The sequence below is a fragment of the Aspergillus undulatus genome, assembly GCF_047715775.1.
Source record: "Aspergillus undulatus strain CBS 261.88 unplaced genomic scaffold BDV17scaffold_19, whole genome shotgun sequence".
In the NCBI taxonomy this organism is placed as follows: Eukaryota; Fungi; Ascomycota; class Eurotiomycetes; order Eurotiales; family Aspergillaceae; genus Aspergillus; species Aspergillus undulatus.
In genome coordinates this window covers 222,189-234,710 of record NW_027396623.1, presented here as the reverse complement: position 1 = coordinate 234,710, position 12,522 = coordinate 222,189, and the positions used below count along the sequence as shown (strand labels likewise).

At 51.9% G+C, this 12,522-nt stretch overlaps 7 protein-coding genes across 7 annotated transcripts; 3 read left to right on the top strand and 4 right to left on the bottom strand.

Moving 5' to 3' along the window:
* Positions 1-10: 10 nt before the first annotated feature.
* On the top strand, positions 11-1,003 carry BDV17DRAFT_281310 (DNA repair protein RAD10; the record flags this gene model as incomplete). The annotated part of the gene is made up of 1 exon (XM_073760007.1): positions 11-1,003. One exon carries the CDS (start codon positions 11-13, stop codon positions 1,001-1,003), a length of 993 nt encoding a protein of 330 aa, XP_073616418.1.
* Positions 1,004-1,499: 496 nt separating this feature from the next.
* On the bottom strand, positions 1,500-3,329 carry BDV17DRAFT_290590 (uncharacterized protein; the record flags this gene model as incomplete). The annotated part of the gene is made up of 2 exons (XM_073761946.1): positions 1,500-2,870; positions 2,931-3,329. 2 exons carry the CDS (start codon positions 3,327-3,329, stop codon positions 1,500-1,502), a joined length of 1,770 nt encoding a protein of 589 aa, XP_073616417.1.
* On the top strand, positions 2,926-5,630 carry BDV17DRAFT_58225 (uncharacterized protein). The gene is made up of 2 exons (XM_073764812.1): positions 2,926-5,204; positions 5,280-5,630. Exons 1-2 carry the CDS (start codon positions 3,405-3,407, stop codon positions 5,373-5,375), a joined length of 1,896 nt encoding a protein of 631 aa, XP_073616416.1. The 5' UTR covers positions 2,926-3,404; the 3' UTR covers positions 5,376-5,630.
* On the bottom strand, positions 5,567-7,512 carry BDV17DRAFT_58360 (putative longevity-assurance protein (LAC1)). Its single transcript, XM_073764816.1, has 4 exons — positions 7,254-7,512; positions 6,849-7,159; positions 6,511-6,798; positions 5,567-6,457 (listed from the first exon to the last, which is right to left on the bottom strand). The coding sequence occupies exons 1-4, from the start codon at positions 7,384-7,386 to the stop codon at positions 5,885-5,887; spliced, it is 1,305 nt and encodes a 434-aa protein (XP_073616415.1). The 5' UTR covers positions 7,387-7,512; the 3' UTR covers positions 5,567-5,884.
* Positions 7,513-8,102, top strand: BDV17DRAFT_58309 (uncharacterized protein). The gene has a single exon (XM_073764815.1). It carries the CDS (start codon positions 7,639-7,641, stop codon positions 8,014-8,016), a length of 378 nt encoding a protein of 125 aa, XP_073616414.1. The 5' UTR covers positions 7,513-7,638; the 3' UTR covers positions 8,017-8,102.
* Positions 8,103-9,479, bottom strand: BDV17DRAFT_58308 (uncharacterized protein). The gene is made up of 2 exons (XM_073764814.1): positions 9,390-9,479; positions 8,103-9,290 (listed from the first exon to the last, which is right to left on the bottom strand). The coding sequence occupies exons 1-2, from the start codon at positions 9,416-9,418 to the stop codon at positions 8,189-8,191; spliced, it is 1,131 nt and encodes a 376-aa protein (XP_073616413.1). The 5' UTR covers positions 9,419-9,479; the 3' UTR covers positions 8,103-8,188.
* Positions 9,480-9,821: 342 nt separating this feature from the next.
* BDV17DRAFT_298037 (putative C6 transcription factor) lies at positions 9,822-12,065 on the bottom strand (the record flags this gene model as incomplete). The annotated part of the gene is made up of 4 exons (XM_073763610.1): positions 11,862-12,065; positions 11,282-11,808; positions 10,159-11,232; positions 9,822-10,090 (listed from the first exon to the last, which is right to left on the bottom strand). The coding sequence occupies exons 1-4, from the start codon at positions 12,029-12,031 to the stop codon at positions 9,822-9,824; spliced, it is 2,040 nt and encodes a 679-aa protein (XP_073616412.1). The 5' UTR covers positions 12,032-12,065.
* Positions 12,066-12,522: the final 457 nt, after the last annotated feature.

The following is a 12,522-nucleotide window of genomic DNA, read 5'->3' as shown; positions in this document are numbered from 1 at the left end:
CAACACGGTCATGGCAGGAGATTTCGACGGTGATGATGCTGACTTTGAGTCAGTACTACGCACCGCAGCGGCTGATTCATTTCGAAACGCGGGAACGTCCACGCCCCAGTCAACAGCACCGAAAGTCCAGCAGCTGAAGCCGCAGGTCCTGGCAAGCAAGTCCGGCCCCTCTAGCATTCTAGTCTCTACACGACAAAAAGGGAACCCGATCCTCAATCATATCAAGTGCCTACCATGGGAGTATGCCGATATACCAGCCGACTACGTGATCGGAGCCACCACCTGCGCGCTCTTCCTATCGCTCAAGTACCACCGACTCCATCCCGAGTACATCTACTCGCGCATCAAACTCCTCGCCGGAAAGTACCTACTCCGCATTCTGTTGATTATCGTCGACATCCCAAACCACGAAGACAGCCTCAAAGAGCTCTCAAAGACCTCAATCATAAACAACATGACCCTAATCCTCTGCTGGTCCGCCCCCGAGGCCGCCCACTACCTGGAACTCTTCAAGTCATGCGAACATTCCCAGCCTACCGCCATTCGCACGCAACAAGCCCAATCCTATAAAGACTCGCTCGTTGAATTCGTCACGGCGCCGCGAGCCATTAACAAGTCGGACGCTGCCAGTCTCATATCTACGTTCGGCAGTTTACAAAATGCAATCAATGCACAGCCGGAACAGATCAATGCCGTGCCGGGATGGGGTGAGAGGAAGGTTAAGCAATGGTGTGGCGCTGTCCGGGAGGATTTTCGGGTTGAGAAGGCGAAGAAGAGGGCGACGGCTCCGAAACGGACTGTGCGGGATCTGAACGCGTTCAGCGGAAATGATGATGATATCGTTATGTCTAATGCGCATGACGCACCTCGAAAAAATGAAGATGAAGGTCTCTTTGTGGAGCAGAATGAACCCGCGAAACTGAAGCCCGTGGGAGGACAGGATGAGGAAGTCAGTGAAGGAATTGCGGCAACACTGGCGAGGCTTCGAGAGATAGGTGGTTGAGCAGCCCTTTCAAGAGCCGAGAACAAGCTATATGCATGACATAAGTCATGCCTATCTTTACCGCCGAGACGACATCCGCATGAAGTTTATCCCTTCGCCGACGCGGTGTAATTGGTACGGTATTTTCATCTCCGGCGCCACCACAAGGCAATTGCGTGGAGTGAAACCCGCATAGAAGCTCGAGTTCTGAGTCTGCGGGGAATTTCCAGTCATGAGCCTAGCGCCGGTGTAAGCAGGGACTCTACGCCGGTTCTAGCAGAGCTTGATCATGATTTTCCGCTCTCTGGTCGGTGAAGAGCGCTTGCAGGATGTAAGATCCTAGTTTGACGTATCAAACTCACTTGAGGCGATGGGATAGAGCAGATGTACCCACGACCTTTGGTACATTTCAACAGAATCAAATCCAAGGCGTTCAAGGAGTGACGGTCACGCCGGAATTGTGCCCAGAGTAGACAAGATTTGAAGAGTCATGTATCCCCCAAAAGCACAATAGATTCTATTCTACATACGCCATCCCTTCAAATTCATAAAAGTTCCTTAGCAGCGGAGCCACAACAATATTAAACACAGCCTCATCGAACCTTCCATCATCAAACTCTTGTCCGCCCGAGCTGGACCAGTAAAGGCACTCCTTAACGACGTCAAAATAGCGTGACCCGCTTTCCCAGTGTACTCTGTTGAGCACCCGCGCCGCCGTCGCGAGTCGAGTGCCGTCGAGGTCCACCCCTGGGTCGCCGTCGCTGTTTTGACGGAGTGCTGAAATAGGTTGGCCGAGGGATAACTCAATTAGGCACAGCGCAAGGTTGAACAGGACATGGTTCCTGACCACCAATTTGCTATTGTTAGATGCGTTCGGCACAGAGTGGTGATAAGTGTCGCCGCAGATTGGCGATCCAGCCGATGAACCCGAGCCTAGCACTTGACATGAGAGGTATGGGTGTTCGATGACGGTACATTGGTTTGAAGTATCCTGGGGAAGCTTGATATCGTCGAGGGTCCATTGTTGCTTGAGCCAGGTGCCGTGGAACTGCAGTACAGCGGAGGCTATCATGGCGGCTAGAAAGAGTCTATCGCGCCGGCTGAGTCTCTGTGAGCTGTAGCCGGGTAGGTGCGAATTGCTTGAGGCTGTCAGGACTTCGTGCAGTGATTGAAAATGGACACCCTGCTTGATATCGCGCAGGAGCCGTACGTTGTACTGGTTTTTGCTGTCTGCCCCTTCGGAGATGTATCCTAGCAGGTTGGACTTTGCGCACGCCCTGTCGAAGGCGTGCACTGCAGAACAAAGATCGTCGATTTGCGAATGCTTGGATGAATCAGTGGACTGAATCTTGCTACCGTGCTTCGAGGCTTGTGGTAGGAAGCGAACCCGAGTACCAGTACCGGTTGTCGTTGAAGAAGTGGCATCTCTCGCATGCCCTGAGCTGTCAGGCGGCTCCGTCGCATAGGGCTCGGCTAGGACTTCATGCCACCGATTATGCTGCTGCTGGGAGCCGTTCCCATATGAACTGGATGACAGTACCAGTGTAAATCTGGTGATGCCGGTGTCCAAGTCCTTCCTTGCCGGGTTTTGAACAATCTTAGAGTCCACCTGGAAGTGGACTAAATGCTGGCAGCTGCAAAGGCACTTCCAACATCTGCCCTGGATGATAGCAAAGTATAGGGATTCGGCGTGCTTCCTTGCGTTCAGGTATGCGTTCAGCTCTCGTTTGCGCCGCCTTGAACCGCGAATCTGCCGCCGCTGGTATGATTGATCTGTCAAAGTCCTGAGTATTTGGTTTGTGGCATCGATCTTTACAAGCAGATCATCGTAGACGGCCCTCGAAAATATTATTCGAAAATCTGATCGCCTGCGAGTAAGGAAGGGAGTCTGTCTTCACACTAAAAATTAACTAGAACCGTGATAGATGTGGAACGAACACATACATACCTCCAGAAGATCCGCATCCCCGAGCCCTAACTTTCTGCGAAGCTCTTCCAGCAGGTCAGATAACCCGGACGTGGTCTCGACGAAGACCCCATAATCCCGATCGAGCTTACTACGCAGCTTGTCTTGGAATTTAGCGTCTTTCCAGGCCTGACCCTTTGGATTCTCGATTAGGTCGAGTAATCTGTCGGGCTCATCCACAATTTCCTCCAGGAAGAGCTCCAGAGTATTAATGAGGATAGCATGCTGAGCACTAAGTCCAATTCGATACCCATTGATCTCTCGTCGATAGCTGCGCAACCCTCTGATCTTTTCGAACCCGCGAACGTATCCATCCAGTTGGTTGACCAGCAGAGGGAGGGTTGCCAGGAGTAAGCCGGCTGTTTCGATACCAGTCACCATACTGACAGCGTCGAGCTGGCATGGCGCTTGAATGATGTCGGAGCAAAGGAGAGAAGCTCACGACCCCGCACTTGAATGCGTGCAGCCTTGTCCACAGTCACAAGTCCAGTTAACATTTGTCAGATCCAAGCAGGCGATGATCAACCAATGGTGAGGCATGTGGCCCCTCGCACCTGCCCACTTTGCTATCGCGCATCCCAGCTGAGAAATCCCCGGTCACAGTGCTTGCCCGACACAATGAGCACCATTTCTTCCGTGCTGAAAGTGTGCCTGAAGCAGTTTAACCATCTCATCGGATCAGAGAGCCTCTCTCGATTCGACGAAGAGATATCGGTGCGGCGATGGCAGGATGAACTGGGGAGGCTGCGCGTATGGGCAGCGAATATCGGAGCCCATCAGACGGGGCAGTCATCGCTTGACTATAGACTTCGAGATGCGTCTAACCTTCAAGCGGAGACCATTAACATATTGAAGAGCATGCAAGAGACTCTGCAAGATTTGCACGAGGTCATCGATGATTCTTTCGCCTCAGACTCGGGCGAAGACAACGCTGATGGAAAAATGAAAGCAATGCTAGAAGCTGCCGGGTTGGATGAAAGCAGTAATACTGAAGTGCAACAAATATATCAGAACCTAGTCGACGTGATCGATCATCTATATCGCATGTCAATGGCGATTCGAAAACCTGTTCGACACGACCAGCTATCAGGGACCAGAGCAATTGACGCAACAAGTTTTGCGCCTTGGGCAACTCAGCATGTCTCCCATAAGTATCCAGCTGCAAACACCGCGTTACTTCACCGTTTAGGTAATGCGATGGCGAGGCAAAAGGCTGTCCTGAAATATCGAGAGCGACATCGGGCAAAACTCACACAAGGTATCGACGATTACCCAGAGACCGAGTCAAACCCCTCGGAGACTCTTGCCACCGAGTCTCATAAACCTGGAGACCAGTTTCATTTCCTCGATAGCTTGTCCGAAGCTGGCTCTTCAACCACGTCCTATGCAGATACGCTGATGGACGGCCGCGGTGGCGATGGCATCTCCGTTCCACCTCCTCCTCGAGAATCATGGGACAGAAAACCATTTGAATGCCCGTACTGCTTCATCATTATAACTATCAAGGATCGAAAAGATTGGGCGCGACACGTCTTTCGAGATCTGATGCCCTACATCTGTATCTATCCAGATTGTCCGATTCCCTCGCGATTGTATGAGAGTCGCCGGCAGTGGCAACGTCACTTATGTAGTGAGCACTCTTGTACAGGCCCAGACTATAACGATAATTCTACTTGTCCACTATGCAGCGCTCGAATCCCCCAAACAGGAACATTTGAACGCCATGTTGGCCGGCATCTGGAGGAGTTGGCTCTTTTCGTTCTACCGCGAACTGAGGAGCCTGATGATGAACAGGGCAATGATGATGTTATGGAAACGGCCGACTCTTTGGATGACGAGGCTGGGCAATCCGTTTCTGATGGTGAGCAGGATGATGAAATGGTTCAGGACATGCCAAAATTCAGAAATCAGGAAAGCGACACTCAGGCACTGCCTGAGGCTGTACATTCAACTTCCGATCATAAACAGACAGATAGAAATATATCCCCCAACACCGCCGAGGACGAGATCATGTCCAGGCTGGGAAGGCTGACTCTTGGGGGAAATAGCAAGCCTAACGGGACAGAAAGTGAAAGTGGAAATGAAAGAGAAGAACTTCCTAGGCTCACAACAAGAATAACAGAGCCAGGAAGCGAAGAAGAACGTGGCCCCGACGCACGCGATACGCCTAAAGAAGCGGTAGAGCCTCAGAGCACAGCCAAATGGCAAACTGCGGGGTATAGGGATAGTTATATCAGTCGAGGAATGTGGGTTTGTGTCAGTATTTATCCTATCTCCCGTATTGTGGTGTCTACTTGTTGAATATGCGCTGATCTACCTCAACCCTTATAGTGTATGTGTGGAGATGGACCAAAAGTCTTCAAAACCCAACCTTTTTGCGTTCTGTGTCACCACTCAGCCTGTTCTTGCTGTCCTGAAGTAAAGTAGACATTGAGTTGTGCTGGAGAGACGTTCACGAATAGAACGGGTATTGAACTTTGAATGATTCAGGTGATCTCTCTAAGGATATAAGATACAAGAGATACAGTACGGTGATGGAAAATAAACGTATGATAGCAACAACACAAGACCAGACCGGAACCTTCAATTCATAATAGGGCAAATAAGTGTAGATAGAAGCAACGAAACAAGAGAGACAAAACAAGATTCATGGTATCAAACGTGAACAACGATGGCGACAACAATGATAATGACAAACAATAAATTTTTCGCAAGAACAAGCAATTCGAACGGTTACATATAGATACGGATAAGCTTCGTGTATTCATATTCTCCATCATCAGGTGTACGATTTAGCGTTCAGCGCAGAGCGCAAAGACAAGTATCGTATCGTATGCACACATAGTTCGATAGCGTTATCGTTATCTAGACGGAGACGGCAATTTCAACCGCGAAACAAAGCCAGACCAGACCAAACCAGACCCAGTGAGGGGTGGCTATGTACGCGTTTCGCACCCGATACGGCCCAGTAGTGCTTTGCGATCGCTCCGGCGGGGTCGCGTGGAGGACCCGTTAGAGCGACGCCAGTCGGTGCTTGAGACCTCTGCTGCAACGGCGCTGCTGCTCGCAGCGTCCTTCGGTAATGTCTCGATTTCCTCGTCTTCTTCCTCTTCGTCGTCGCTGCGGGTATCTTCGGCGTTGCCGGTGCGGAGAACGCCCACGGCCACGCGGATGACCATACTGAACCAGATAATTGAGAGGGCCTGGAGGGACAGCAGAGATGTCAAGAAGATCCACTTGATTGTTAGGTTCATGCAGATCGGGCCGTCGATGTCCAGGAATGGGGAGAAGAGGTGCATGACTTTGTCGGGGCATCCGTCCCTTGAGATCAGCTCGCCGGTGGCTCCGGAGTAGCAGCCCCAAGGCATAACAGCGGGAACGTCCTTGAAGATGGACCAGCAGAGTAGCGGGTACATGATGTGGCGGGAGATGAGCCAGACGACCATGAACACTCCGAAGGCGACGTTGCAGCTCAACTCGTATCCTAGATACTTGAGGATCTTGGCAATCTACATAAAGTTAGGATCCAGCTTCGTAATGCAAGCAAACAAACGTGACATACCGGCAGCAACAGATCCACAACGTCCATCAAACTTAGCACCACATTAGAAACGTTGTAGAAGCCGTAAACATAAGCCGAGGTAAGAAGGGAGCTGGTAATGAAGTGATGGGTCAACATCTGATAGTGATCCTTCCGAGGCTCCTCAATGTTGATGACGAAGATCTGTTGCACCCAGAACGCAAGCTGCGCCAAAAGGTACCACTTCATTGAGCCCGAGACACCACGCGCAGGCCACTCAGCCCAGATGGCTTTAAAGTCCATCCAGTAGTTCGATTGTGACCAAATGTACTATCCATAGTCAGCAAGGGCTGTAGCAAGCTAGCGGCAGGCAAACAAACCATCCCGAAGCTCCAGAAGAACGCATAGTACAGAGCCATCCAGCCTTGCTCCGCAAGCCGAATTGAGGTCTTCTTCTTCAACCCAGACCATTGCGCCATTGGCCGAAACACCCACTCAATTGCAATGGCGCGAATGGCAGTGAATGCAAACACAGAGCTGATGACGAAGTAGATGTCATCCCATCCTTGAATATAGACACCCTGCGATGGTTGGTAGTACGACAGCTGGAAGAACGGCGTGGTGTAAGGCGCAAGCGAAGGGTAGAGGTGGTGGACGGCCAATAGCATGGAGAGGGTCGTCAAGGATATCCCTAACAACAAGTAAAAGCCCCGGTTAGCGCGCCGTAGTCCAAGCTAACAGAAAAAAAAAGAAAATAAATCATGCTGGTAAAATATCTAGCATACCAATCTGATTTGAAACCACCCATTCTCGGAACGTGGTGTCTTTGGCATCTTTGGCCGGGCGGTGCGAGGTCGTCGTAACGCAGGCATTGAGCTCTGTGACCGACTGTGGTGGCAAAGGCGATTCTATAGCCATAATGAGGTCAAAAGAGCTCGAGGTGCTGCGAGCTCAGAGCAGGTAAACCGTGTAATCGCGCAAAGGGATGTAGCCAGAATGCGGGATCGAGGAGCGTCTCCGGACAATGGAACCAGCGATTCGAGTCGAGTCGATTGTCGATAAAAAAACGAGCGAATACGTGATACCAGACCACGGTAACGAAGCAAAAGATCTACTACGTCTGTCGTTGAGGTTTTTCAGGCGTTGTTGCGAGCGATTGCAAGCTGTTGAATGTTCCGCGGTACAGAAAAGCGTACCTGGACCAAGGGGAAGAAAGAAAGCACCGTCCGTCGCTCTGTTTCAGATTTGGCGGAGTGGGCGAGACGAAACGACAAGACGAAACAAGGGCGATGGAGCCGCGGAGAGAGGAAATTGAGGACGAGGCACGGACACTACCACTATCACGAGGAGAGGCAGCAAGACAGCGACGTATCCAGCGAAAGCAAAACAAATCAAGCGAGATGGAGGAGCTCTGGGTATGGTTGGTGGTGTACCGCGGGAGGACCAGAGGGTGCATACAAATGTGGCTGGCCCCAACAGTACCACTATGTCCCTCCGGTAGTACTTACACCGCCTCCCCGCCCGGCGCCCGCGGTCTCCTCCCAATGACATCCGCCGCCCTCTTCACAGGCTGCAGCTAGAGGCTCTCGTCGTCTACCAAACCGAGCTAACGTCGATCTTCAGTCGTCTGACTACCATAGTTACCCCTCAAATTTCAATATGCCGCTGTATTATTCACGAGCACATATCTACGAAGCTGTCTATGAACCGGATGTTACTGTTATGAACTCTCCCGTTTCTCTAACCCCGCCGTTGCCCCGTTCACATACTCCGCCGCACTGACTCCCAGCTTAGCCAGGTCAATTCCTCCCTGTCCCGCCATCGCCCGAGACATCGCCCGAACCACCTCTTCCTCCTCCCAAACTCCCAACGGCGTTCCGGAACCGCCATCGCTGCCCATAGAGACGACCGTCTGCCAGTACGCATGGTCGCGGTCCTTTAACACCCGGTCCCGAACAACCGCATTCCTAGTCACACTCGCAGCATGCAACTTCGAGCTCGCCCCAGTCAACGCCGCCAACGACGCGGCAACAACCCGATCCACCTCATCCGCCTGACTAGGCGGAGCAAAGAACCACCGGTTCGTAGCAGAAACGTAGATGAAACCAGCCAGGACGGTATCAAAACAAGCCAGCGCCAGCGGCCGCACCACCGCCATACGCTGGAACATGGACGGCGGGACCTCAATCCCATCGCGCACAGCCTCGGATCCAGATTTGACGGGGTCATACATGAAGACAACGTAGAGGTCAATCGCTGCAAGTAGCAATCCCGCAATCGTAAACTTCGTCCGCCACCGCGCTGCCTCTCGACCCGCGAAGGAAGCGGACGTCGCGATCCCGACGGCCGCCATGTGCAGTAGATGCGGGATCATCGAGTTGGCGGGATAATAGAACAGCGCGTATGTATTAGGGTTATCGACCTTGCAGAAGCGGCATTGCGTCAATGCCTTCTCTCCAAATCGTAGATAGACCCTCCGCGCCTCCTTCGAGATAAGTTTCGACCGGAGCAACTCATCCGCGTCCGTAAGAACACCGCCGGCGCGGAGTCTCGCAAGCCGCGAGAAGATAGTATCCAGCGACGTAGTAATGCGCGAGCGCGTAAGCGAGAAGATACTCGGACTCTGGGCAAATGGGTTCGAGGGGTAGCTAAGGAGGAGGAAGACGAGGATCGAGACGAAGAGGACGTTCAGGGCTCTCGAGGCACCGGCAGGAAGAGGACGGGGATTTGGTCGTGATGTCAATGCGACTTTGATGTATCGGAAGAAGTTAATAAGACGGGGGAGGATAATCGGGGCGAAGATGAGGGCTAGGCTTTGGATGCTGTACGGAGTTAACGTTAACATTAATGTTGACTGAATGGCACGGACAGGGTGTGACCTGGTCGAGCGACAAAGGCAAAAGAAAATTGGGAGGACTTACGCACCCCAGGAGATGTTGACTTCAGCCATCGTCCTGGATCTTTGGTGTTCGCACCCTGGTTGTTGAAGTGTTGGAGGAGGGAGGTTTAGTTGGCACCAACAGTCTGGGACTTGGATAGTCCGATGCAGCCAAGACCTGGGGCTTGGCGGGCTCTGCTCGGGTCGGTTCGTGGGAACTGCCCTGGCATGATGCACGTTGAGAATAATGGATAGATTGATTATTACGTCGATTTAGGGAATGGTGAGTTGTTCATGTCCTCAACTAGCCTATCCCATGCTTCGCCTCGTTATTGAAACAAAGAGCAAGAGCATCACGCGCACGACGCCGAAGTATATATTTGGCTTCATACTTAGGAGGGCACCCTGCCTCCCAAGCAAGAAATACTAGATCCGCTGGAGAAGAACAAGTTTATGGTCTTATATTATATCAACATCAACCCGGTGTCAATGAACTATTCTGCGGCCCTTCTGACCCGCCAAACAAATTCTGAATCATCAACCCACCAGCCGCATCCAAGAACTCCGCCCCAAACGATCCCTGTGTATATTGGCAGTCGCCCAAGCCCTGATCAAAATGCCCGTGTAGCATTGAGTTATCGCCCCAGCCGGAGGCTGACCAGGGGGGGGGGCGCACTTGGCCGGTCATTTGCGTTAGCGAGAAGGGGTCGAAGCTGCCGGGGGACGTTCGCTCGTGGCCGTGTTCTGTATGACACGGATGCGTTAGCTTCAGAATGCGCTAGGAAGTAGATTATGGAGCAACTCGAACTCACCGAGAACCTTCTGGAGTACAGCCCTCGCTCGGAGAGCCATATCGTGCGAAGACCCGAGACTCCCCAGGCAGTCAACCGCACGTTGTATATGACATTTCCAAGACTCCGCGAGAGGGTGCGTAGGCCCGTATACGTAGCACGTCGCCTGGACAAAACTTGCAGTCAAGAGCCAGCAGGTCGCGTACCAGGTGAGTCCTCGTTGCCGGTTATTCGTTGACTCGAGGAATCCGCAGATCGAAGTAACGCACATATCCGCAGCTGCAAGACAAGAGGCGATCGGGCCGGAAGATGTGTCGAGTTCGGATTTTGACGTGATGTTTTGGAAGAGGAAGGGCCGATTTATGACGATCCGTAGGTGGTATGACCGCCATAGAACGACTCGCCTGGGTATATCGAACCGCGGCTCGAGGTAAATGTCTGTGTTGAAATGAGGAGGGAGGTCATTGTGCCAGGAGGATATGCGGTGTACCAGATCCTGGGCTTTGCCAGAGGAAGGAAGATGATGGGTCAGCAGCTCGACTTGTATAGCGTTCGCAATTTTGGCGAGCTTGACTTGTGCAATGAGGCAGGAAGTTATTGTAGGCCCTGTGTGACTCTCAGGTAGCTCTTCCATATCCACAGCTAGATCGTGATCGTCCACATTAGCTGGAAGCCGGACATTGACGCCGACTAGCGACACTGCCGGACGTCCTAAGATTGACTGGACTGCCGAGACAAAGATGAACAGTGTCCACCATACTCGCCGGCGAATTTCCATTGTGAATGGTGATGTGCTGGGCTTTCCGAATTCCCGATGCAAGCCGATCGCAAGAGCCATGCTGAAACCAATGCCAACTAGGATAAAGGCAGCATTAGGCTTGTTTCGCTTTTGTAGGTAATTGGCCATCAGAACAATCGCCTGGACGTAACTAAGTGATCCCTTCTCCAATACATCCATCGATAGGTGTTTTCGTGCCTCTTTGAAGAATACTATGTCCATTTTCGTCCCATTCGAGTCGCCCGCAAAGGCGCCTAAGGCAAGAACGGTGTTATATAGTAGTAGCCATGAGCCATCGTGAGGTTTGGCCAACGCACCTAAGCACAATTAGACAGGATGCTCCTGTAGGAAGTATGTGAGACTCACCCGATACTCGTGCGCGAAATGTTCCCTCATGTAAAATCGGGTATGCAGGGTGATAAAAGGTGAAATAATCATCAAGATAGCGGACGATCTCTGATTGTGATCTAGGTAGAGCGGACTCCGAGATATCATCATCGTCCAGAGACGATGCTGGAATAAAGCTGCCGAGGGGTATATAGAGCGGAAGAGACTGTAGGAATTTCAAGGCAGCCACACCCGACTGTGGTCCAGTGTAGCCAGCCTTATGAGGATCAATGGTCAAGAAACCCATGCCATCGGTGGAGTTGTCAAAGTCTTGCGATTCATCAAACTCGTAGTCTTCTGCGTTGCTGCATTCGGCAACGCTGGTGAGAGGCTGCTCAGTGGAATGCGCCAAGTCATGATGATGCTTGTTCTTTTTCGGGACATCTGGAATTGAGTCGGCGTCAAGGCGAACGGTACGAAGAGCTTCCTGGAGGTCAACGGATGGAAAATGGGCGGCCCAAGCCTTTTCCATATCGTGTACCAGGCGTTCGCATTCCTGAAGACGCCTGGAAGCGTGTGAGTGTGCGACTTTTTTTAAAACTATAAAGAATGAAAATACCTCTGCAGCTTCGATAGTTGATGTGAGGGCGATGAGTAGCGACATAATTTTGCATCCCGCATACAATTCAAGCAGTTTTCATCGCCGGAGCAGCGGATCTTGCGCCGCTTACATTCGTCGCAAGCAAAGGTCTTACGGAGGATATGCCGCGATCGAGAAACTGGCTCCATATCAAGATCACCATGAACTTCTGGGAGAGTGAAAGAGACAAAGTCGTGAATCTGGAGGACGCTGGTCTCCCCATGGTTTGCTCCACAGGCCGGTCAACGTCGCCCATTTGGCCCCCCCCCCTCCCCCCATACTACGAACAGTCTACATAGTTTCGCGATGAGTGGTTTCCCACGTGCCACAATTGACTTTGAATTTAGAAGTGCCACTGGTTGCAGTGTCGGCTACATTGATGATTTCCTCAGATTCGACCATACGTCAATTTTCGAGGGGCAGCTCGTTCGCAACAAAATGAGGTTGAAGGGCTATGGTTGTGCGCTGAGCCAATCACGGCGTTTCCCCCGAGAGGTGGGCCTCTGCTCGGTGCGTGACCGAAGTATACGGCGCCACCCCACATGTCTGGGTCTAGCCAAGAGCGCTCCTCGAGTATCTGAGCGAAGATCAGGTAATTGCTGAAGCAAGCCAGTTTGTGAGGCTGCATGACCATACTGAC

Coding starts and splice junctions, on each gene's coding strand:
- BDV17DRAFT_58309 (XM_073764815.1), top strand. CDS start 7,639: ATGTTCCGCGGTACAGAAAAGCGTACCTGGACCAAGGGGAAGAAAGAA.
- BDV17DRAFT_58225 (XM_073764812.1), top strand. CDS start 3,405: ATGCGTGCAGCCTTGTCCACAGTCACAAGTCCAGTTAACATTTGTCAG. Junction 5,205..5,279: donor GTCGAGGAATGTGGGTTTGT/GTCAGTATTTAT, acceptor CAACCCTTATAG/TGTATGTGTGGAGATGGACC.
- BDV17DRAFT_58360 (XM_073764816.1), bottom strand. CDS start 7,386: ATGGCTATAGAATCGCCTTTGCCACCACAGTCGGTCACAGAGCTCAAT. Junction 7,160..7,253: donor GGTGGTTTCAAATCAGATTG/GTATGCTAGATA, acceptor ACTTGTTGTTAG/GGATATCCTTGACGACCCTC. Junction 6,458..6,510: donor TTGTGGATCTGTTGCTGCCG/GTATGTCACGTT, acceptor AACTTTATGTAG/ATTGCCAAGATCCTCAAGTA.
- BDV17DRAFT_58308 (XM_073764814.1), bottom strand. CDS start 9,418: ATGGCTGAAGTCAACATCTCCTGGGGTGC. Junction 9,291..9,389: donor GTCAACATCTCCTGGGGTGC/GTAAGTCCTCCC, acceptor AACTCCGTACAG/CATCCAAAGCCTAGCCCTCA.